This window comes from Procambarus clarkii, chromosome 9 (assembly GCF_040958095.1).
Source record: "Procambarus clarkii isolate CNS0578487 chromosome 9, FALCON_Pclarkii_2.0, whole genome shotgun sequence".
Taxonomy (NCBI): Eukaryota; Metazoa; Arthropoda; class Malacostraca; order Decapoda; family Cambaridae; genus Procambarus; species Procambarus clarkii.
The window spans coordinates 38063327-38088720 of record NC_091158.1 but is presented as its reverse complement, the minus strand read 5'-3'; the positions used below and the strand labels follow the sequence as shown (position 1 = coordinate 38088720).

Sequence of the window (25394 nt, the reverse complement as noted above, 5' to 3'; positions counted from 1 at the left end):
GTTGGGGTCCCTATAAATTATATCTTCACGAGGGTCGTTACAACCAAATTTTTTATGTAAACAATAGGGTCTATGTTGTTTCATCCTGTCATCAATGCAGGTAAGCCATTTTGTATTTTTCAACCATGCTTCGTAAGCTCTCAAATCTTGGGTTAATTCCCAACGTATATTTTTAAACATCATGTGCCTGAAATAATAATGCCGATTCAAATATTGTTTGAGGGACATAAGCCTTTTGACCGCAGCCTGATCAACTTTGCTACATGGCGATGGAATCGATATTCCATCTGCTATCATCATCTCTCTCAGAGCTTCTCGTTCCTGATTGGAAGCTTGTATCATCATCAGAAATATGGAAGGATCTTTGGCGTAGGACCTATATCCCGCGATAGGCCATAAGTCATAATGACAGGGGTCCTGGAAATTCTGTCCACAGAACATGATGCTTCTTTGGTCAATATTAGAGAAGAGTTCCACAAACATATAAGAACAATATCTTTCATGCTCCTTAACTACGACTCGCAGTATAAATTGTAATTGGGATACCGCAGGATATCTTTTTCGAGTAGATCCCATCCATATTTTTATAGCATAAACATTTACAATTACAATATTGTGTCTAAGAAATGGCTTTAATTTAATTATACATGGTTCTAAAGTAATATTTAAAAGAAAAGAATTATCTTTGTCTAAATATTTTTCTATTGGGGAACTTGATGTAATTGAAGATGAAAAAGATTTAAAGGGAAACATTGATAAAATGTTTTTTTAAAAGCTTTGTGCAGCTGAATATTTCCGAATGTTAGTAGGAGTTTGGCTACTAAATTTCTATTTCTATATATATAACTTTAGAACTGTTAAATAAAATTAATATACACGTATTAATAATATAAATTAGTCAATAATAGCATGAATCATGTAAAAAAAAAAAAAAATAGGTAAATTTGGCTAAATATCCCCAATATAAATTAACTACCCATATAACTGTTATTAAGGTGCTAACTAAAGATAGTGTGGATCATTTACAAAATGTTACCTTGCGATTAACGGAAGAAGTAGGTAACTCTGAAGTGCAGAAAATGATAACTGAACTGGTTAAATCTACCATCGGCCAGAGTCCAGTCAGACACTTAAGTTCCCTTTCTAATGTAAAGAAATATGTGAATTAATTGGTTGAGCATTATTACATTACTAAGATTCATCAATGGTTTTTATTTATACTTTCAGCATTTGCTCCCAACTTCAAGATTTATTTATTATAAGAATAATAAACAAATATTTTATAACATAATCAATTCAGTAAAATAACTTAAAATACTACACAGTGCTTTGTGTCTCTTACACAATCCCAATAAATATGTCACTACTGTTTTGGACATGTGAACGAGTTTCATTAAATGGCAGTGGTCGTCACCGTCACTAAACCATACAAAATATATGAATAGTGATCGCTATCCAATTTGCCAATGTTTCTCATCTCGGGGTCTGTGGTGTGTTTGAAATAAAAGTTCAGTAGTTGTTTCATCTGCTACTGCTCTTTCCCATGATCTAATCATTAGATTCCGTTGAACTTCATTGATTAATTGGCGTTTTAAAAAATGAGGAATATTAGGGTTGGTGTTGATTGTTCTACGTAAGCAGGCCACGGTCCAATATCCCATTCTATTAATATCCAAAAAGGAATTCACAAATTGATTGACGTACATTGCCTGCAAACTATTTGGAGGTGGTGGTGATGATGATGATGATAAACCTTCGTCTTCTATAATAAAACGACAGATTTCTTCCTTTTCTCCCATTTGAATGAAGTCCATAAAGAGATGGGGATTTCGGGTTATGAAAAGTACGCGGTTTACCCTTTCTACATAAAAGGATCCATAGTCTTTCGCCACTATTCGAGCAATTAATTCTCTCTTCGCAGAATTTAATTGATAAATTCGGTCAAGCTTTCCTATGTTAATACAACATATATCATCACACTTTTTATCACCATCACTGAAAACCCGAAATGTATAATTTTTAGGCCATTTATTACAATATTCGGGTACCCCCAAATGATATCTAATTTTATAGTTGGGGTCCCTATAAATTATATCTTCACGAGGGTCATTACAACCAAATTTTTTATGTAAACAATAGGGTCTATGTTGTTTCATCCTGTCATCAATGCAGGTAAGCCATTTTGTATTTTTCAACCATGCTTCGTAAGCTCTCAAATCTCGGGTTAATTCCCAACGTATATTTTTAAACATCATGTGCCTGAAATAATAATGCCGATTCAAATATTGTTTGAGGGACATAAGCCTTTTGACCGCAGCCTGATCAACTTTGCTACATGGCGATGGAATCGATATTCCATCTGCTATCATCATCTCTCTCAGAGCTTCTCGTTCCTGATTGGAAGCTTGTATCATCAGAAATATGGAAGGATCTTTGGCGTAGGACCTATATCCCATGATAGGCCATAAGTCATAATGACAGGGGTCCTGGAAATTCTGTCCACAGAACATGATGCTTCTTTGGTCAATGTTAGAGAAGTGTTCCACAAACATATAAGAACAATATCTTTCATGCTCCTTAACTACGACTCGCAGTATAAATTGTAATTGGGATGCCGCAGGATATCTTTTTCGAGTAGATCCCATCCATATTTTTATAGCATAAACATTTACAATTACAATATTGTGTCTAAGAAATGGCTTTAATTTAATTATACATGGTTCTAAAGTAATATTTAAAAGATAAGAATTATCTTTGTCTAAATATTTTTCTATTGGGGAACTTGATGTAATCGAAGATGAAAAAGATTTAAAGGGAAACATTGATAAAATGTTTTTTTAAAAGCTTTGTGCAGCTGAATATTCCGAATGTTAGTAGGAGTGTGGCTACTAAATTTCTATTTCTATATATATAACTTTAGAACTGTTAAATAAAATTAATATACACGTATTAATAATATAAATTAGTCAATAATAGCATGAATCATGTAAAAAAAAAAAAAATAGGTAAATTTGGCTAAATATCCCCAATATAAATTAACTACCCATATAACTGTTATTAAGGTGCTAACTAAAGATAGTGTGGATCATTTACAAAATGTTACCTTGCGATTAACGGAAGAAGTAGGTAACTCTGAAGTGAAGAAAATGATAACTGAACTGGTTAAATCTACCATCGGCCAGAGTCCAGTCAGTCACTTAAGTTCCCTTTCTAATGTAAAGAAATATGTGAATTAATTGGTTGAGCATTATTACATTACTAAGATTCATCAATGGTTTTTATTTATACTTTTAGCATTTGCTCCCAACTTCAAGATTTATTTATTATAAGAATAATAAACAAATATTTTATAACATAATCAATTCAGTATAATAACTTAAAATACTACACAGTGCTTTGTGTCTCTTACACAATCCCAATAAATATGTCACTACTGTTTTGGACATGTGAACGAGTTTCATTAAATGGCAGTGGTCGTCACCGTCACTAAACCATACAAAATATATGAATAGTGATCGTTATCCAATTTGCCAATGTTTCTCATCTCGGGGTCTGTGGTGTGTTTGAAATAAAAGTTCAGTAGTTGTTTCATCTGCTACTGCTCTTTCCCATGATCTAATCATTAGATTCCATTGAACTTCATTGATTAATTGGCGTTTTAAAAAATGAGGAATATTAGGGTTGGTGTTGATTGTTCTACGTAAGCAGGCCACGGTCCAATATCCCATTCTATTAATATCCAAAAAGGAATTCACAAATTGATTGACGCACATTGCCTGCAAACTATTTGGCTTGTAGGTGTTTTTACATGGAGGGGGTGGTGATGATGATGATGATGATAAACCTTCGTCTTCTATAATAAAACGACAGATTTCTTCCTTTTCTCCCGTTTGAATGAGGTCCATAAAGAGATGGGGATTTCGGGTTATGAAAAGTATGCGGTTTACCCTTTCTACATAAAAGGATCCATAGTCTTTCGCCACTATTCGAGCAATTAATTCTCTCTTCGCATAATTTAAATGATAAATTCTGTCAAGCTTTCCTATGTTAATACAACATATATCATCACACTTTTTATCACCATCAATGAAAACCTGAAATGTATAATTTTTAGGCCATTTATTACAATATTCGGGTACCCCCAAATGATATCTAATTTTATAGTTGGGGTCCCTATAAATTATATCTTCACGAGGGTCGTTACAACCAAATTTTTTATGTAAACAATAGGGTCTATGTTGTTTCATCCTGTCATCAATGCAGGTAAGCCATTTTGTATTTTTCAACCATGCTTCGTAAGCTCTCAAATCTTGGGTTAATTCCCAACGTATATTTTTAAACATCATGTGCCTGAAATAATAATGCCGATTCAAATATTGTTTGAGGGACATAAGCCTTTTGACCGCAGCCTGATCAACTTTGCTACATGGCGATGGAATCGATATTCCATCTGCTATCATCATCTCTCTCAGAGCTTCTCGTTCCTGATTGGAAGCTTGTATCATCATCAGAAATATGGAAGGATCTTTGGCGTAGGACCTATATCCCGCGATAGGCCATAAGTCATAATGACAGGGGTCCTGGAAATTCTGTCCACAGAACATGATGCTTCTTTGGTCAATATTAGAGAAGAGTTCCACAAACATATAAGAACAATATCTTTCATGCTCCTTAACTACGACTCGCAGTATAAATTGTAATTGGGATACCGCAGGATATCTTTTTCGAGTAGATCCCATCCATATTTTTATAGCATAAACATTTACAATTACAATATTGTGTCTAAGAAATGGCTTTAATTTAATTATACATGGTTCTAAAGTAATATTTAAAAGAAAAGAATTATCTTTGTCTAAATATTTTTCTATTGGGGAACTTGATGTAATTGAAGATGAAAAAGATTTAAAGGGAAACATTGATAAAATGTTTTTTTAAAAGCTTTGTGCAGCTGAATATTTCCGAATGTTAGTAGGAGTTTGGCTACTAAATTTCTATTTCTATATATATAACTTTAGAACTGTTAAATAAAATTAATATACACGTATTAATAATATAAATTAGTCAATAATAGCATGAATCATGTAAAAAAAAAAAAAAATAGGTAAATTTGGCTAAATATCCCCAATATAAATTAACTACCCATATAACTGTTATTAAGGTGCTAACTAAAGATAGTGTGGATCATTTACAAAATGTTACCTTGCGATTAACGGAAGAAGTAGGTAACTCTGAAGTGCAGAAAATGATAACTGAACTGGTTAAATCTACCATCGGCCAGAGTCCAGTCAGACACTTAAGTTCCCTTTCTAATGTAAAGAAATATGTGAATTAATTGGTTGAGCATTATTACATTACTAAGATTCATCAATGGTTTTTATTTATACTTTCAGCATTTGCTCCCAACTTCAAGATTTATTTATTATAAGAATAATAAACAAATATTTTATAACATAATCAATTCAGTAAAATAACTTAAAATACTACACAGTGCTTTGTGTCTCTTACACAATCCCAATAAATATGTCACTACTGTTTTGGACATGTGAACGAGTTTCATTAAATGGCAGTGGTCGTCACCGTCACTAAACCATACAAAATATATGAATAGTGATCGCTATCCAATTTGCCAATGTTTCTCATCTCGGGGTCTGTGGTGTGTTTGAAATAAAAGTTCAGTAGTTGTTTCATCTGCTACTGCTCTTTCCCATGATCTAATCATTAGATTCCGTTGAACTTCATTGATTAATTGGCGTTTTAAAAAATGAGGAATATTAGGGTTGGTGTTGATTGTTCTACGTAAGCAGGCCACGGTCCAATATCCCATTCTATTAATATCCAAAAAGGAATTCACAAATTGATTGACGTACATTGCCTGCAAACTATTTGGAGGTGGTGGTGATGATGATGATGATAAACCTTCGTCTTCTATAATAAAACGACAGATTTCTTCCTTTTCTCCCATTTGAATGAAGTCCATAAAGAGATGGGGATTTCGGGTTATGAAAAGTACGCGGTTTACCCTTTCTACATAAAAGGATCCATAGTCTTTCGCCACTATTCGAGCAATTAATTCTCTCTTCGCAGAATTTAATTGATAAATTCGGTCAAGCTTTCCTATGTTAATACAACATATATCATCACACTTTTTATCACCATCACTGAAAACCCGAAATGTATAATTTTTAGGCCATTTATTACAATATTCGGGTACCCCCAAATGATATCTAATTTTATAGTTGGGGTCCCTATAAATTATATCTTCACGAGGGTCATTACAACCAAATTTTTTATGTAAACAATAGGGTCTATGTTGTTTCATCCTGTCATCAATGCAGGTAAGCCATTTTGTATTTTTCAACCATGCTTCGTAAGCTCTCAAATCTCGGGTTAATTCCCAACGTATATTTTTAAACATCATGTGCCTGAAATAATAATGCCGATTCAAATATTGTTTGAGGGACATAAGCCTTTTGACCGCAGCCTGATCAACTTTGCTACATGGCGATGGAATCGATATTCCATCTGCTATCATCATCTCTCTCAGAGCTTCTCGTTCCTGATTGGAAGCTTGTATCATCAGAAATATGGAAGGATCTTTGGCGTAGGACCTATATCCCATGATAGGCCATAAGTCATAATGACAGGGGTCCTGGAAATTCTGTCCACAGAACATGATGCTTCTTTGGTCAATGTTAGAGAAGTGTTCCACAAACATATAAGAACAATATCTTTCATGCTCCTTAACTACGACTCGCAGTATAAATTGTAATTGGGATGCCGCAGGATATCTTTTTCGAGTAGATCCCATCCATATTTTTATAGCATAAACATTTACAATTACAATATTGTGTCTAAGAAATGGCTTTAATTTAATTATACATGGTTCTAAAGTAATATTTAAAAGATAAGAATTATCTTTGTCTAAATATTTTTCTATTGGGGAACTTGATGTAATCGAAGATGAAAAAGATTTAAAGGGAAACATTGATAAAATGTTTTTTTAAAAGCTTTGTGCAGCTGAATATTCCGAATGTTAGTAGGAGTGTGGCTACTAAATTTCTATTTCTATATATATAACTTTAGAACTGTTAAATAAAATTAATATACACGTATTAATAATATAAATTAGTCAATAATAGCATGAATCATGTAAAAAAAAAAAAAATAGGTAAATTTGGCTAAATATCCCCAATATAAATTAACTACCCATATAACTGTTATTAAGGTGCTAACTAAAGATAGTGTGGATCATTTACAAAATGTTACCTTGCGATTAACGGAAGAAGTAGGTAACTCTGAAGTGAAGAAAATGATAACTGAACTGGTTAAATCTACCATCGGCCAGAGTCCAGTCAGTCACTTAAGTTCCCTTTCTAATGTAAAGAAATATGTGAATTAATTGGTTGAGCACTATTACATTACTAAGATTCATCAATGGTTTTTATTTATACTTTTAGCATTTGCTCCCAACTTCAAGATTTATTTATTATAAGAATAATAAACAAATATTTTATAACATAATCAATTCAGTAAAATAACTTAAAATACTACACAGTGCTTTGTGTCTCTTACACAATCCCAATAAATATGTCACTACTGTTTTGGACATGTGAACGAGTTTCATTAAATGGCAGTGGTCGTCACCGTCACTAAACCATACAAAATATATGAATAGTGATCGCTATCCAATTTGCCAATGTTTCTCATCTCGGGGTCTGTGGTGTGTTTGAAATAAAAGTTCAGTAGTTGTTTCATCTGCTACTGCTCTTTCCCATGATCTAATCATTAGATTCCGTTGAACTTCATTGATTAATTGGCGTTTTAAAAAATGAGGAATATTAGGGTTGGTGTTGATTGTTCTACGTAAGCAGGCCACGGTCCAATATCACATTCTATTAATATCCAAAAAGGAATTCACAAATTGATTGACGCACATTGCCTGCAAACTATTTGGAGGTGGTGGTGATGATGATGATGATAAACCTTCGTCTTCTATAATAAAACGACAGATTTCTTCCTTTTCTCCCGTTTGAATGAGGTCCATAAAGAGATGGGGATTTCGGGATATGAAAAGTACGCGGTTTACCCTTTCTACATAAAAGGATCCATAGTCTTTCGCCACTATTCGAGCAATTAATTCTCTCTTCGCAGAATTTAAATGATAAATTCTGTCAAGCTTTCCTATGTTAATACAACATATATCATCACACTTTTTATCACCATCAATGAAAACCTGAAATGTATAATTTTTAGGCCATTTATTACAATATTCGGGTACCCCCAAATGATATCTAATTTTATAGTTGGGGTCCCTATAAATTATATCTTCATGAGGGTCGTTACAACCAAATTTTTTATGTAAACAATAGGGTCTATGTTGTTTCATCCTGTCATCAATGCAGGTAAGCCATTTTGTATTTTTCAACCATGCTTCGTAAGCTCTCAAATCTTGGGTTAATTCCCAACGTATATTTTTAAACATCATGTGCCTGAAATAATAATGCCGATTCAAATATTGTTTGAGGGACATAAGCCTTTTGACCGCAGCCTGATCAACTTTGCTACATGGCGATGGAACCGATATTCCATCTGCTATCATCATCTCTCTCAGAGCTTCTCGTTCCTGATTGGAAGCTTGTATCATCATCAAAAATATGGAAGGATCTTTGGCGTAGGACCTATATCCCGTGATAGGCCATAAGTCATAATGACAGGGGTCCTGGAAATTCTGTCCACAGAACATGATGCTTCTTTGGTCAATATTAGAGAAGAGTTCCACAAACATATAAGAACAATATCTTTCATGCTCCTTAACTACGACTCGCAGTATAAATTGTAATTGGGATGCCGCAGGATATCTTTTTCGAGTAGATCCCATCCATATTTTTATAGCATAAACATTTACAATTACAATATTGTGTCTAAGAAATGGCTTTAATTTAATTATACATGGTTCTAAAGTAATATTTAAAAGATAAGAATTATCTTTGTCTAAATATTTTTCTATTGGGGAACTTGATGTAATCGAAGATGAAAAAGATTTAAAGGGAAACATTGATAAAATGTTTTTTTAAAAGCTTTGTGCAGCTGAATATTCCGAATGTTAGTAGGAGTGTGGCTACTAAATTTCTATTTCTATATATATAACTTTAGAACTGTTAAATAAAATTAATATACACGTATTAATAATATAAATTAGTCAATAATAGCATGAATCATGTAAAAAAAAAAAATAGGTAAATTTGGCTAAATATCCCCAATATAAATTAACTACCCATATAACTGTTATTAAGGTGCTAACTAAAGATAGTGTGGATCATTTACAAAATGTTACCTTGCGATTAACGGAAGAAGTAGGTAACTCTGAAGTGCAGAAAATGATAACTGAACTGGTTAAATCTACCATCGGCCAGAGTCCAGTCAGTCACTTAAGTTCCCTTTCTAATGTAAAGAAATATGTGAATTAATTGGTTGAGCATTATTACATTACTAAGATTCATCAATGGTTTTTATTTATACTTTTAGCATTTGCTCCCAACTTCAAGAATTATTTATTATAAGAATAATAAACAAATATTTTATAACATAATCAATTCAGTATAATAACTTAAAATACTACACAGTGCTTTGTGTCTCTTACACAATCCCAATAAATATGTCACTACTGTTTTGGACATGTGAACGAGTTTCATTAAATGGCAGTGGTCGTCACCGTCACTAAACCATACAAAATATATGAATAGTGATCGTTATCCAATTTGCCAATGTTTTTCATCTCGGGGTCTGTGGTGTGTTTGAAATAAAAGTTCAGTAGTTGTTTCATCTGCTACTGCTCTTTCCCATGATCTAATCATTAGATTCCATTGAACTTCATTGATTAATTGGCGTTTTAAAAAATGAGGAATATTAGGGTTGGTGTTGATTGTTCTACGTAAGCAGGCCACGGTCCAATATCCCATTCTATTAATATCCAAAAAGGAATTCACAAATTGATTGACGCACATTGCCTGCAAACTATTTGGCTTGTAGGTGTTTTTACATGGAGGGGGTGGTGATGATGATGATGATGATAAACCTTCGTCTTCTATAATAAAACGACAGATTTCTTCCTTTTCTCCCGTTTGAATGAGGTCCATAAAGAGATGGGGATTTCGGGTTATGAAAAGTATGCGGTTTACCCTTTCTACATAAAAGGATCCATAGTCTTTCGCCACTATTCGAGCAATTAATTCTCTCTTCGCATAATTTAAATGATAAATTCTGTCAAGCTTTCCTATGTTAATACAACATATATCATCACACTTTTTATCACCATCAATGAAAACCTGAAATGTATAATTTTTAGGCCATTTATTACAATATTCGGGTACCCCCAAATGATATCTAATTTTATAGTTGGGGTCCCTATAAATTATATCTTCACGAGGGTCGTTACAACCAAATTTTTTATGTAAACAATAGGGTCTATGTTGTTTCATCCTGTCATCAATGCAGGTAAGCCATTTTGTATTTTTCAACCATGCTTCGTAAGCTCTCAAATCTTGGGTTAATTCCCAACGTATATTTTTAAACATCATGTGCCTGAAATAATAATGCCGATTCAAATATTGTTTGAGGGACATAAGCCTTTTGACCGCAGCCTGATCAACTTTGCTACATGGCGATGGAATCGATATTCCATCTGCTATCATCATCTCTCTCAGAGCTTCTCGTTCCTGATTGGAAGCTTGTATCATCATCAGAAATATGGAAGGATCTTTGGCGTAGGACCTATATCCCGCGATAGGCCATAAGTCATAATGACAGGGGTCCTGGAAATTCTGTCCACAGAACATGATGCTTCTTTGGTCAATATTAGAGAAGAGTTCCACAAACATATAAGAACAATATCTTTCATGCTCCTTAACTACGACTCGCAGTATAAATTGTAATTGGGATACCGCAGGATATCTTTTTCGAGTAGATCCCATCCATATTTTTATAGCATAAACATTTACAATTACAATATTGTGTCTAAGAAATGGCTTTAATTTAATTATACATGGTTCTAAAGTAATATTTAAAAGAAAAGAATTATCTTTGTCTAAATATTTTTCTATTGGGGAACTTGATGTAATTGAAGATGAAAAAGATTTAAAGGGAAACATTGATAAAATGTTTTTTTAAAAGCTTTGTGCAGCTGAATATTTCCGAATGTTAGTAGGAGTTTGGCTACTAAATTTCTATTTCTATATATATAACTTTAGAACTGTTAAATAAAATTAATATACACGTATTAATAATATAAATTAGTCAATAATAGCATGAATCATGTAAAAAAAAAAAAAAATAGGTAAATTTGGCTAAATATCCCCAATATAAATTAACTACCCATATAACTGTTATTAAGGTGCTAACTAAAGATAGTGTGGATCATTTACAAAATGTTACCTTGCGATTAACGGAAGAAGTAGGTAACTCTGAAGTGCAGAAAATGATAACTGAACTGGTTAAATCTACCATCGGCCAGAGTCCAGTCAGACACTTAAGTTCCCTTTCTAATGTAAAGAAATATGTGAATTAATTGGTTGAGCATTATTACATTACTAAGATTCATCAATGGTTTTTATTTATACTTTCAGCATTTGCTCCCAACTTCAAGATTTATTTATTATAAGAATAATAAACAAATATTTTATAACATAATCAATTCAGTAAAATAACTTAAAATACTACACAGTGCTTTGTGTCTCTTACACAATCCCAATAAATATGTCACTACTGTTTTGGACATGTGAACGAGTTTCATTAAATGGCAGTGGTCGTCACCGTCACTAAACCATACAAAATATATGAATAGTGATCGCTATCCAATTTGCCAATGTTTCTCATCTCGGGGTCTGTGGTGTGTTTGAAATAAAAGTTCAGTAGTTGTTTCATCTGCTACTGCTCTTTCCCATGATCTAATCATTAGATTCCGTTGAACTTCATTGATTAATTGGCGTTTTAAAAAATGAGGAATATTAGGGTTGGTGTTGATTGTTCTACGTAAGCAGGCCACGGTCCAATATCCCATTCTATTAATATCCAAAAAGGAATTCACAAATTGATTGACGTACATTGCCTGCAAACTATTTGGAGGTGGTGGTGATGATGATGATGATAAACCTTCGTCTTCTATAATAAAACGACAGATTTCTTCCTTTTCTCCCATTTGAATGAAGTCCATAAAGAGATGGGGATTTCGGGTTATGAAAAGTACGCGGTTTACCCTTTCTACATAAAAGGATCCATAGTCTTTCGCCACTATTCGAGCAATTAATTCTCTCTTCGCAGAATTTAATTGATAAATTCGGTCAAGCTTTCCTATGTTAATACAACATATATCATCACACTTTTTATCACCATCACTGAAAACCCGAAATGTATAATTTTTAGGCCATTTATTACAATATTCGGGTACCCCCAAATGATATCTAATTTTATAGTTGGGGTCCCTATAAATTATATCTTCACGAGGGTCATTACAACCAAATTTTTTATGTAAACAATAGGGTCTATGTTGTTTCATCCTGTCATCAATGCAGGTAAGCCATTTTGTATTTTTCAACCATGCTTCGTAAGCTCTCAAATCTCGGGTTAATTCCCAACGTATATTTTTAAACATCATGTGCCTGAAATAATAATGCCGATTCAAATATTGTTTGAGGGACATAAGCCTTTTGACCGCAGCCTGATCAACTTTGCTACATGGCGATGGAATCGATATTCCATCTGCTATCATCATCTCTCTCAGAGCTTCTCGTTCCTGATTGGAAGCTTGTATCATCAGAAATATGGAAGGATCTTTGGCGTAGGACCTATATCCCATGATAGGCCATAAGTCATAATGACAGGGGTCCTGGAAATTCTGTCCACAGAACATGATGCTTCTTTGGTCAATGTTAGAGAAGTGTTCCACAAACATATAAGAACAATATCTTTCATGCTCCTTAACTACGACTCGCAGTATAAATTGTAATTGGGATGCCGCAGGATATCTTTTTCGAGTAGATCCCATCCATATTTTTATAGCATAAACATTTACAATTACAATATTGTGTCTAAGAAATGGCTTTAATTTAATTATACATGGTTCTAAAGTAATATTTAAAAGATAAGAATTATCTTTGTCTAAATATTTTTCTATTGGGGAACTTGATGTAATCGAAGATGAAAAAGATTTAAAGGGAAACATTGATAAAATGTTTTTTTAAAAGCTTTGTGCAGCTGAATATTCCGAATGTTAGTAGGAGTGTGGCTACTAAATTTCTATTTCTATATATATAACTTTAGAACTGTTAAATAAAATTAATATACACGTATTAATAATATAAATTAGTCAATAATAGCATGAATCATGTAAAAAAAAAAAAAATAGGTAAATTTGGCTAAATATCCCCAATATAAATTAACTACCCATATAACTGTTATTAAGGTGCTAACTAAAGATAGTGTGGATCATTTACAAAATGTTACCTTGCGATTAACGGAAGAAGTAGGTAACTCTGAAGTGAAGAAAATGATAACTGAACTGGTTAAATCTACCATCGGCCAGAGTCCAGTCAGTCACTTAAGTTCCCTTTCTAATGTAAAGAAATATGTGAATTAATTGGTTGAGCACTATTACATTACTAAGATTCATCAATGGTTTTTATTTATACTTTTAGCATTTGCTCCCAACTTCAAGATTTATTTATTATAAGAATAATAAACAAATATTTTATAACATAATCAATTCAGTAAAATAACTTAAAATACTACACAGTGCTTTGTGTCTCTTACACAATCCCAATAAATATGTCACTACTGTTTTGGACATGTGAACGAGTTTCATTAAATGGCAGTGGTCGTCACCGTCACTAAACCATACAAAATATATGAATAGTGATCGCTATCCAATTTGCCAATGTTTCTCATCTCGGGGTCTGTGGTGTGTTTGAAATAAAAGTTCAGTAGTTGTTTCATCTGCTACTGCTCTTTCCCATGATCTAATCATTAGATTCCGTTGAACTTCATTGATTAATTGGCGTTTTAAAAAATGAGGAATATTAGGGTTGGTGTTGATTGTTCTACGTAAGCAGGCCACGGTCCAATATCACATTCTATTAATATCCAAAAAGGAATTCACAAATTGATTGACGCACATTGCCTGCAAACTATTTGGAGGTGGTGGTGATGATGATGATGATAAACCTTCGTCTTCTATAATAAAACGACAGATTTCTTCCTTTTCTCCCGTTTGAATGAGGTCCATAAAGAGATGGGGATTTCGGGATATGAAAAGTACGCGGTTTACCCTTTCTACATAAAAGGATCCATAGTCTTTCGCCACTATTCGAGCAATTAATTCTCTCTTCGCAGAATTTAAATGATAAATTCTGTCAAGCTTTCCTATGTTAATACAACATATATCATCACACTTTTTATCACCATCAATGAAAACCTGAAATGTATAATTTTTAGGCCATTTATTACAATATTCGGGTACCCCCAAATGATATCTAATTTTATAGTTGGGGTCCCTATAAATTATATCTTCATGAGGGTCGTTACAACCAAATTTTTTATGTAAACAATAGGGTCTATGTTGTTTCATCCTGTCATCAATGCAGGTAAGCCATTTTGTATTTTTCAACCATGCTTCGTAAGCTCTCAAATCTTGGGTTAATTCCCAACGTATATTTTTAAACATCATGTGCCTGAAATAATAATGCCGATTCAAATATTGTTTGAGGGACATAAGCCTTTTGACCGCAGCCTGATCAACTTTGCTACATGGCGATGGAATCGATATTCCATCTGCTATCATCATCTCTCTCAGAGCTTCTCGTTCCTGATTGGAAGCTTGTATCATCATCAAAAATATGGAAGGATCTTTGGCGTAGGACCTATATCCCGTGATAGGCCATAAGTCATAATGACAGGGGTCCTGGAAATTCTGTCCACAGAACATGATGCTTCTTTGGTCAATATTAGAGAAGAGTTCCACAAACATATAAGAACAATATCTTTCATGCTCCTTAACTACGACTCGCAGTATAAATTGTAATTGGGATGCCGCAGGATATCTTTTTCGAGTAGATCCCATCCATATTTTTATAGCATAAACATTTACAATTACAATATTGTGTCTAAGAAATGGCTTTAATTTAATTATACATGGTTCTAAAGTAATATTTAAAAGATAAGAATTATCTTTGTCTAAATATTTTTCTATTGGGGAACTTGATGTAATCGAAGATGAAAAAGATTTAAAGGGAAACATTGATAAAATGTTTTTTTAAAAGCTTTGTGCAGCTGAATATTCCGAATGTTAGTAGGAGTGTGGCTACTAAATTTCTATTTCTATGTATATAACTTTAGAACTGTTAAATAAAATTAATATACACGTATTAATAATATAAATTAGTCAATAATAGCATGAATCATGTAAAAAAAAAAAATAGGTAAATTTGGCTAAATATCCCCAATATAAATTAACTACCCATATAACTGTTATTAAGGTGCTAACTAAAGATAGTGTGGATCATTTACAAAATGTTACCTTGCGATTAACGGAAGAAGTAGGTAACTCTGAAGTGCAGAAAATGATAACTGAACTGGTTAAATCTACCATCGGCCAGAGTCCAGTCAGTCACTTAAGTTCCCTTTCTAATGTAAAGAAATATGTGAATTAATTGGTTGAGCATTATTACATTACTAAGATTCATCAATGGTTTTTATTTATACTTTTAGCATTTGCTCCCAACTTCAAGAATTATTTATTATAAGAATAATAAACAAATATTTTATAACATAATCAATTCAGTATAATAACTTAAAATACTACACAGTGCTTTGTGTCTCTTACACAATCCCAATAAATATGTCACTACTGTTTTGGACATGTGAACGAGTTTCATTAAATGGCAGTGGTCGTCACCGTCACTAAACCATACAAAATATATGAATAGTGATCGTTATCCAATTTGCCAATGTTTTTCATCTCGGGGTCTGTGGTGTGTTTGAAATAAAAGTTCAGTAGTTGTTTCATCTGCTACTGCTCTTTCCCATGATCTAATCATTAGATTCCATTGAACTTCATTGATTAATTGGCGTTTTAAAAAATGAGGAATATTAGGGTTGGTGTTGATTGTTCTACGTAAGCAGGCCACGGTCCAATATCCCATTCTATTAATATCCAAAAAGGAATTCACAAATTGATTGACGCACATTGCCTGCAAACTATTTGGAGGTGGTGGTGATGATGATGATGATAAACCTTCGTCTTCTGTAATAAAACGACAGATTTCTTCCTTTTCTCCCATTTGAATGAGGTCCTTAAAGAGATGGGGATTTCGGGTTATGAAAAGTACGCGGTTTACCCTTTCTACATAAAAGGATCCATAGTCTTTCGCCACTATTCGAGCAATTAATTCTCTCTTCGCAGAATTTAAATGATAAATTCGGTCAAGCTTTCCTATGTTAATACAACGTATATCATCACACTTTTTATCACCATCACTGAAAACCCGAAATGTATAATTTTAAGGCCATTTATTACAATATTCGGGTACCCCCAAATGATATCTAATTTTATAGTTGGGGTCCCTATAAATTATATCTTCACGTGGGTCGTTACAACCAAATTTTTTATGTAAACAATAGGGTCTATGTTGTTTCATCCTGTCATCAATGCAGGTAAGCCATTTTGTATTTTTCAACCATGCTTCGTAAGCTCTCAAATCTTGGGTTAATTCCCAACGTATATTTTTAAACATCATGTGCCTGAAATAATAATGCCGATTCAAATATTGTTTGAGGGACATAAGCCTTTTGACCGCAGCCTGATCAACTTTGCTACATGGCGATGGAATCGATATTCCATCTGCTATCATCATCTCTCTCAGAGCTTCTCGTTCCTGATTGGAAGCTTGTATCATCATCAGAAATATGGAAGGATCTTTGGCGTAGGACCTATATCCCGTGATAGGCCATAAGTCATAATGACAGGGGTCCTGGAAATTCTGTCCACAGAACATGATGCTTCTTTGGTCAATATTAGAGAAGAGTTCCACAAACATATAAGAACAATATCTTTCATGCTCCTTAACTACGACTCGCAGTATAAATTGTAATTGGGATGCCGCAGGATATCTTTTTCGAGTAGATCCCATCCATATTTTTATAGCATAAACATTTACAATTACAATATTGTGTCTAAGAAATGGCTTTAATTTAATTATACATGGTTCTAAAGTAATATTTAAAAGATAAGAATTATCTTTGTCTAAATATTTTTCTATTGGGGAACTTGATGTAATCGAAGATGAAAAAGATTTAAAGGGAAACATTGATAAAATGTTTTTTTAAAAGCTTTGTGCAGCTGAATATTCCGAATGTTAGTAGGAGTGTGGCTACTAAATTTCTATTTCTATATATATAACTTTAGAACTGTTAAATAAAATTAATATACACGTATTAATAATATAAATTAGTCAATAACAGCATGAATCATGTAAAAAAAAAAAAATAGGTAAATTTGGCTAAATATCCCCAATATAAATTAACTACCCATATAACTGTTATTAAGGTGCTAACTAAAGATAGTGTGGATCATTTACAAAATGTTACCTTGCGATTAACGGAAGAAGTAGGTAACTCTGAAGTGAAGAAAATGATAACTGAACTGGTTAAATCTACCATCGGCCAGAGTCCAGTCAGTCACTTAAGTTCCCTTTCTAATGTAAAGAAATATGTGAATTAATTGGTTGAGCACTATTACATTACTAAGATTCATCAATGGTTTTTATTTATACTTTTAGCATTTGCTCCCAACTTCAAGATTTATTTATTATAAGAATAATAAACAAATATTTTATAACATAATCAATTCAGTAAAATAACTTAAAATACTACACAGTGCTTTGTGTCTCTTACACAATCCCAATAAATATGTCACTACTGTTTTGGACATGTGAACGAGTTTCATTAAATGGCAGTGGTCGTCACCGTCACTAAACCATACAAAATATATGAATAGTGATCGCTATCCAATTTGCTAATGTTTCTCATCTCGGGGTCTGTGGTGTGTTTGAAATAAAAGTTCAGTAGTTGTTTCATCTGCTACTGCTCTTTCCCATGATCTAATCATTAGATTCCGTTGAACTTCATTGATTAATTGGCGTTTTAAAAAATGAGGAATATTAGGGTTGGTATTGATTGTTCTACATAAGCAGGCCACGGTCCAATATCACATTCTATTAATATCCAAAAAGGAATTCACAAATTGATTGACGCACATTGCCTGCAAACTATTTGGAGGTGGTGGTGATGATGATGATGATAAACCTTCGTCTTCTATAATAAAACGACAGATTTCTTCCTTTTCTCCCATTTGAATGAGGTCCATAAAGAGATGGGGATTTCGGGTTATGAAAAGTACGCGGTTTACCCTTTCTACATAAAAGGATCCATAGTCTTTCGCCACTATTCGAGCAATTAATTCTCTCTTCGCAGAATTTAATTGATAAATTCGGTCAAGCTTTCCTATGTTAATACAACATATATCATCACACTTTTTATCACCATCACTGAAGACCCGAAATGTATAATTTTTAGGCCATTTATTACAATATTCGGGTACCCCCAAATGATATCTAATTTTATAGTTGGGGTCCCTATAAATTATATCTTCACGAGGGTCGTTACAACCAAATTTTTTATGTAAACAATAGGGTCTATGTTGTTTCATCCTGTCATCAATGCAGGTAAGCCATTTTGTATTTTTCAACCATGCTTCGTAAGCTCTCAAATCTCAGGTTAATTCCCAAGTATATTTTTAAACATCATGTGCCTGAAATAATAATGCTGATTCAAATATTGTTTGAGGGACATAAGCCTTTTGACCGCAGCCTGATCAACTTTGCTACATGGCGATGGAATCGATTTTCCATCTGCTATCATCATCTCTCTCAGAGCTTCTCGTTCCTGATTGGAAGCTTGTATCATCATCAGAAATATGGAAGGATCTTTGGCGTAGGACCTATATCCCGTGATAGGCCATAAGTCATAATGACAGGGGTCCTGGAAATTCTGTCCACAAAACATGATGCTTCTTTGGTCAATGTTAGAGAAGAGTTCCACAAACATATAAGAACAATATCTTTCATGCTCCTTAACTACGACTCGCAGTATAAATTGTAATTGGGATGCCGCAGGATATCTTTTTCGAGTAGATCCCATCCATATTTTTATAGCATAAACATTTACAATTACAATATTGTGTCTAAGAAATGGCTTTAACTTAATTATACATGGTTCTAAAGTAATATTTAAAAGATAAGAATTATCTTTGTCTAAATATTTTTCTATTGGGGAACTTGATGTAATCGAAGATGAAAAAGATTTAAAGGGAAACATTGATAAAATGTTTTTTTAAAAGCTTTGTGCAGCTGAATATTCCGAATGTTAGTAGGAGTGTGGCTACTAAATTTCTATTTCTATATATATAACTTTAGAACTGTTAAATAAAATTAATATACACGTATTAATAATATAAATTAGTCAATAATAGCATGAATCATGTAAAAAAAAAAAATAGGTAAATTTGGCTAAATATCCCCAATATAAATTAACTACCCATATAACTGTTATTAAGGTGCTAACTAAAGATAGTGTGGATCATTTACAAAATGTTACCTTGCGATTAACGGAAGAAGTAGGTAACTCTGAAGTGCAGAAAATGATAACTGAACTGGTTAAATCTACCATCGGCCAGAGTCCAGTCAGTCACTTAAGTTCCCTTTCTAATGTAAAGAAATATGTGAATTAATTGGTTGAGCATTATTACATTACTAAGATTCATCAATGGTTTTTATTTATACTTTTAGCATTTGCTCCCAACTTCAAGATTTATTTATTATAAGAATAATAAACAAATATTTTATAACATAATCAATTTAGTATAATAACTTAAAATACTACACAGTGCTTTGTGTCTCTTACACAATCCCAATAAATATGTCACTACTGTTTTGGACATGTGAACGAGTTTCATTAAATGGCAGTGGTCGTCACCGTCACTAAACCATACAAAATATATGAATAGTGATCGTTATCCAATTTGCCAATGTTTCTCATCTCGGGGTCTGTGGTGTGTTTGAAATAAAAGTTCAGTAGTTGTTTCATCTGCTACTGCTCTTTCCCATGATCTAATCATTAGATTCCATTGAACTTCATTGATTAATTGGCGTTTTAAAAAATGAGGAATATTAGGGTTGGTGTTGATTGTGCTACGTAAGCAGGCCACGGTCCAATATCCCATTCTATTAATATCCAAAAAGGAATTCACAAATTGATTGACGCACATTGCCTGCAAACTATTTGGAGGTGGTGGTGATGATGATAAACCTTCGTCTTCTATAATAAAACGACAGATTTCTTCCTTTTCTCCCATTTGAATGAGGTCCATAAAGAGATGGGGATTTCGGGTTATGAAAAGTACGCGGTTTACCCTTTCTACATAAAAGGATCCATAGTCTTTCGCCACTATTCGAGCAATTAATTCTCTCTTCGCAGAATTTAAATGATAAATTCGGTCAAGCTTTCCTATGTTAATACAACATATATCATCACACTTTTTATCACCATCACTGAAAACCCGAAATGTATAATTTTTAGGCCATTTATTACAATATTCGGGTACCCCCAAATGATATCTAATTTTATAGTTGGGGTCCCTATAAATTATATCTTCACGAGGGTCGTTACAACCAAATTTTTTATGTAAACAATAGGGTCTATGTTGTTTCATCCTGTCATCAATGCAGGTAAGCCATTTTGTATTTTTCAACCATGCTTCGTAAGCTCTCAAATCTCGGGTTAATTCCCAACGTATATTTTTAAACATCATGTGCCTGAAATAATAATGCCGATTCAAATATTGTTTGAGGGACATAAGCCTTTTGACCGCAGCCTGATCAACTTTGCTACATGGCGATGGAATCGATATTCCATCTGCTATCATCATCTCTCTCAGAGCTTCTCGTTCCTGATTGGAAGCTTGTATCATCAGAAATATGGAAGGATCTTTGGCGTAGGACCAATATCCCGTGATAGGCCATAAGTCATAATGACAGGGGTCCTGGAAATTCTGTCCACAGAACATGATGCTTCTTTGGTCAATGTTAGAGAAGTGTTCCACAAACATATAAGAACAATATCTTTCATGCTCCTTAACTACGACTCGCAGTATAAATTGTAATTGGGATGCCGCAGGATATCTTTTTCGAGTAGATCCCATCCATATTTTTATAGCATAAACATTTACAATTACAATATTGTGTCTAAGAAATGGCTTTAATTTAATTATACATGGTTCTAAAGTAATATTTAAAAGATAAGAATTATCTTTGTCTAAATATTTTTCTATTGGGGAACTTGATGTAATCGAAGATGAAAAAGATTTAAAGGGAAACATTGATAAAATGTTTTTTTAAAAGCTTTGTGCAGCTGAATATTCCGAATGTTAGTAGGAGTGTGGCTACTAAATTTCTATTTCTATATATATAACTTTAGAACTGTTAAATAAAATTAATATACACGTATTAATAATATAAATTAGTCAATAATAGCATGAATCATGTAAAAAAAAAAAAATAGGTAAATTTGGCTAAATATCCCCAATATAAATTAACTACCCATATAACTGTTATTAAGGTGCTAACTAAAGATAGTGTGGATCATTTACAAAATGTTACCTTGCGATTAACGGAAGAAGTAGGTAACTCTGAAGTGCAGAAAATGATAACTGAACTGGTTAAATCTACCATCGGCCAGAGTCCAGTCAGTCACTTAAGTTCCCTTCCTAATGTAAAGAAATATGTGAATTAATTGGTTGAGCATTATTACATTACTAAGATTCATCAATGGTTTTTATTTATACTTTTAGCATTTGCTCCCAACTTCAAGATTTATTTATTATAAGAATAATAAACAAATATTTTATAACATAATCAATTCAGTAAAATAACTTAAAATACTACACAGTGCTTTGTGTCTCTTACACAATCCCAATAAATATGTCACTACTGTTTTGGACATGTGAACGAGTTTCATTAAATGGCAGTGGTCGTCACCGTCACTAAACCATACAAAATATATGAATAGTGATCGCTATCCAATTTGCCAATGTTTCTCATCTCGGGGTCTGTGGTGTGTTTGAAATAAAAGTTCAGTAGTTGTTTCATCTGCTACTGCTCTTTCCCATGATCTAATCATTAGATTCCGTTGAACTTCATTGATTAATTGGCGTTTTAAAAAATGAGGAATATTAGAGTTGGTGTTGATTGTTCTACGTAAGCAGGCCACGGTCCAATATCCCATTCTAATAATATCCAAAAAGGAATTCACAAATTGATTGACGCACATTGCCTGCAAACTATTTGGAGGTGGTGGTGATGATGATGATGATAAACCTTCGTCTTCTATAATAAAACGACAGATTTCTTCCTTTTCTCCCATTTGAATGAGGTCCATAAAGAGATGGGGATTTCGGGTTATGAAAAGTACGCGGTTTACCCTTTCTACATAAAAGGATCCATAGTCTTTCGCCACTATTCGAGCAATTAATTCACTCTTCCCAGAATTTAAATGATAAATTCGGTCAAGCTTTCCTATGTTAATACAACATATATCATCACACTTTTTATCACCATCACTGAAAACCCGAAATGTATAATTTTTAGGCCATTTATTACAATGTTCGGGTACCCCCAAATGATATCTAATTTTATAGTTGGGGTCCCTATAAATTATATCTTCACGAGGGTCGTTACAACCAAATTTTTTATGTAAACAATAGGGTCTATGTTGTTTCATCCTGTCATCAATGCAGGTAAGCCATTTTGTATTTTTCAACCATGCTTCGTAAGCTCTCAAATCTCGGGTTAATTCCCAACGTATATTTTTAAACATCATGTGCCTGAAATAATAATGCCGATTCAAATATTGTTTGAGGGACATAAGCCTTTTGACCGCAGCCTGATCAACTTTGCTACATGGCGATGGAATCGATATTCCATCTGCTATCATCATCTCTCTCAGAGCTTCTCGTTCCTGATTGGAAGCTTGTATCATCATCAGAAATATGGAAGGATCTTTGGCGTAGGACCTATATCCCGTGATAGGCCATAAGTCATAATGACAGGGGTCCTGGAAATTCTGTCCACAGAACATGATGCTTCTTTGGTCAATATTAGAGAAGAGTTCCACAAACATATAAGAACAATATCTTTCATGCTCCTTAACTACGACTCGCAGTATAAATTGTAATTGGGATGCCGCAGGATATCTTTTTCGAGTAGATCCCATCCATATTTTTATAGCATAAACATTTACAATTACAATATTGTGTCTAAGAAATGGCTTTAATTTAATTATACATGGTTCTAAAGTAATATTTAAAAGATAAGAATTATCTTTGTCTAAATATTTTTCTATTGGGGAACTTGATGTAATCGAAGATGAAAAAGATTTAAAGGGAAACATTGATAAAATGTTTTTTTAAAAGCTTTGTGCAGCTGAATATTCCGAATGTTAGTAGGAGTGTGGCTATTAAATTTCTATTTCTATATATATAACTTTAGAACTGTTAAATAAAATTAATATACACGTATTAATAATATAAATTAGTCAATAATAGCATGAATCATGTAAAAAAAAAAATAGGTAAATTTGGCTAAATATCCCCAATATAAATTAACTACCCATATAACTGTTATTAAGGTGCTAACTAAAGATAGTGTGGATCATTTACAAAATGTTACCTTGCGATTAACGGAAGAAGTAGGTAACTCTGAAGTGCAGAAAATGATAACTGAACTGGTTAAATCTACCATCGGCCAGAGTCCAGTCAGTCACTTAAGTTCCCTTTCTAATGTAAAGAAATATGTGAATTAATTGGTTGAGCATTATTACATTACTAAGATTCATCAATGGTTTTTATTTATACTTTTAGCATTTGCTCCCAACTTCAAGAATTATTTATTATAAGAATAATAAACAAATATTTTATAACATAATCAATTCAGTATAATAACTTAAAATACTACACAGTGCTTTGTGTCTCTTACACAATCCCAATAAATATGTCACTACTGTTTTGGACATGTGAACGAGTTTCATTAAATGGCAGTGGTCGTCACCGTCACTAAACCATACAAAATATATGAATAGTGATCGTTATCCAATTTGCCAATGTTTTTCATCTCGGGGTCTGTGGTGTGTTTGAAATAAAAGTTCAGTAGTTGTTTCATCTGCTACTGCTCTTTCCCATGATCTAATCATTAGATTCCATTGAACTTCATTGATTAATTGGCGTTTTAAAAAATGAGGAATATTAGGGTTGGTGTTGATTGTTCTACGTAAGCAGGCCACGGTCCAATATCCCATTCTATTAATATCCAAAAAGGAATTCACAAATTGATTGACGCACATTGCCTGCAAACTATTTGGAGGTGGTGGTGATGATGATGATGATAAACCTTCGTCTTCTATAATAAAACGACAGATTTCTTCCTTTTCTCCCATTTGAATGAGGTCCATAAAGAGATGGGGATTTCGGGTTATGAAAAGTACGCGGTTTACCCTTTCTACATAAAAGGATCCATAGTCTTTCGCCACTATTCGAGCAATTAATTCTCTCTTCGCAGAATTTAAATGATAAATTCGGTCAAGCTTTCCTATGTTAATACAACATATATCATCACACTTTTTATCACCATCACTGAAAACCCGAAATGTATAATTTTTAGGCCATTTATTACAATATTCGGGTACCCCCAAATGATATCTAATTTTATAGTTGGGGTCCCTATAAATTATATCTTCACGAGGGTCGTTACAACCAAATTTTTTATGTAAACAATAGGGTCTATGTTGTTTCATCCTGTCATCAATGCAGGTAAGCCATTTTGTATTTTTCAACCATGCTTCGTAAGCTCTCAAATCTCGGGTTAATTCCCAACGTATATTTTTAAACATCATGTGCCTGAAATAATAATGCCGATTCAAATATTGTTTGAGGGACATAAGCCTTTTGACCGCAGCCTGATCAACTTTGCTACATGGCGATGGAATCGATATTCCATCTGCTATCATCATCTCTCTCAGAGCTTCTCGTTCCTGATTGGAAGCTTGTATCATCAGAAATATGGAAGGATCTTTGGCGTAGGACCTATATCCCGTGATAGGCCATAAGTCATAATGACAGGGGTCCTGGAAATTCTGTCCACAGAACATGATGCTTCTTTGGTCAATGTTAGAGAAGTGTTCCACAAACATATAAGAACAATATCTTTCATGCTCCTTAACTACGACTCGCAGTATAAATT

At 33.2% G+C, this 25394-nt stretch overlaps 1 protein-coding gene across 1 annotated transcript in view; it reads left to right on the top strand.

Annotated features, from left to right (window-relative positions):
- The window catches only part of LOC138362881 (selection and upkeep of intraepithelial T-cells protein 5-like), a 99035-nt gene that overhangs the window by 12380 nt on the left and 61261 nt on the right, over positions 1–25394 (top strand). Inside the window, exons 8-19 of the mRNA XM_069321456.1 lie at positions 996–1121; positions 3063–3188; positions 5159–5284; positions 7226–7351; positions 9294–9419; positions 11390–11515; positions 13457–13582; positions 15525–15650; positions 17594–17719; positions 19661–19786; positions 21721–21846; positions 23788–23913. Of these exons, the coding sequence (XP_069177557.1) occupies positions 996–1121; positions 3063–3188; positions 5159–5284; positions 7226–7351; positions 9294–9419; positions 11390–11515; positions 13457–13582; positions 15525–15650; positions 17594–17719; positions 19661–19786; positions 21721–21846; positions 23788–23913 (1512 nt within the window). The remainder of the gene's footprint in view (positions 1–995; positions 1122–3062; positions 3189–5158; positions 5285–7225; positions 7352–9293; positions 9420–11389; positions 11516–13456; positions 13583–15524; positions 15651–17593; positions 17720–19660; positions 19787–21720; positions 21847–23787; positions 23914–25394) is intronic.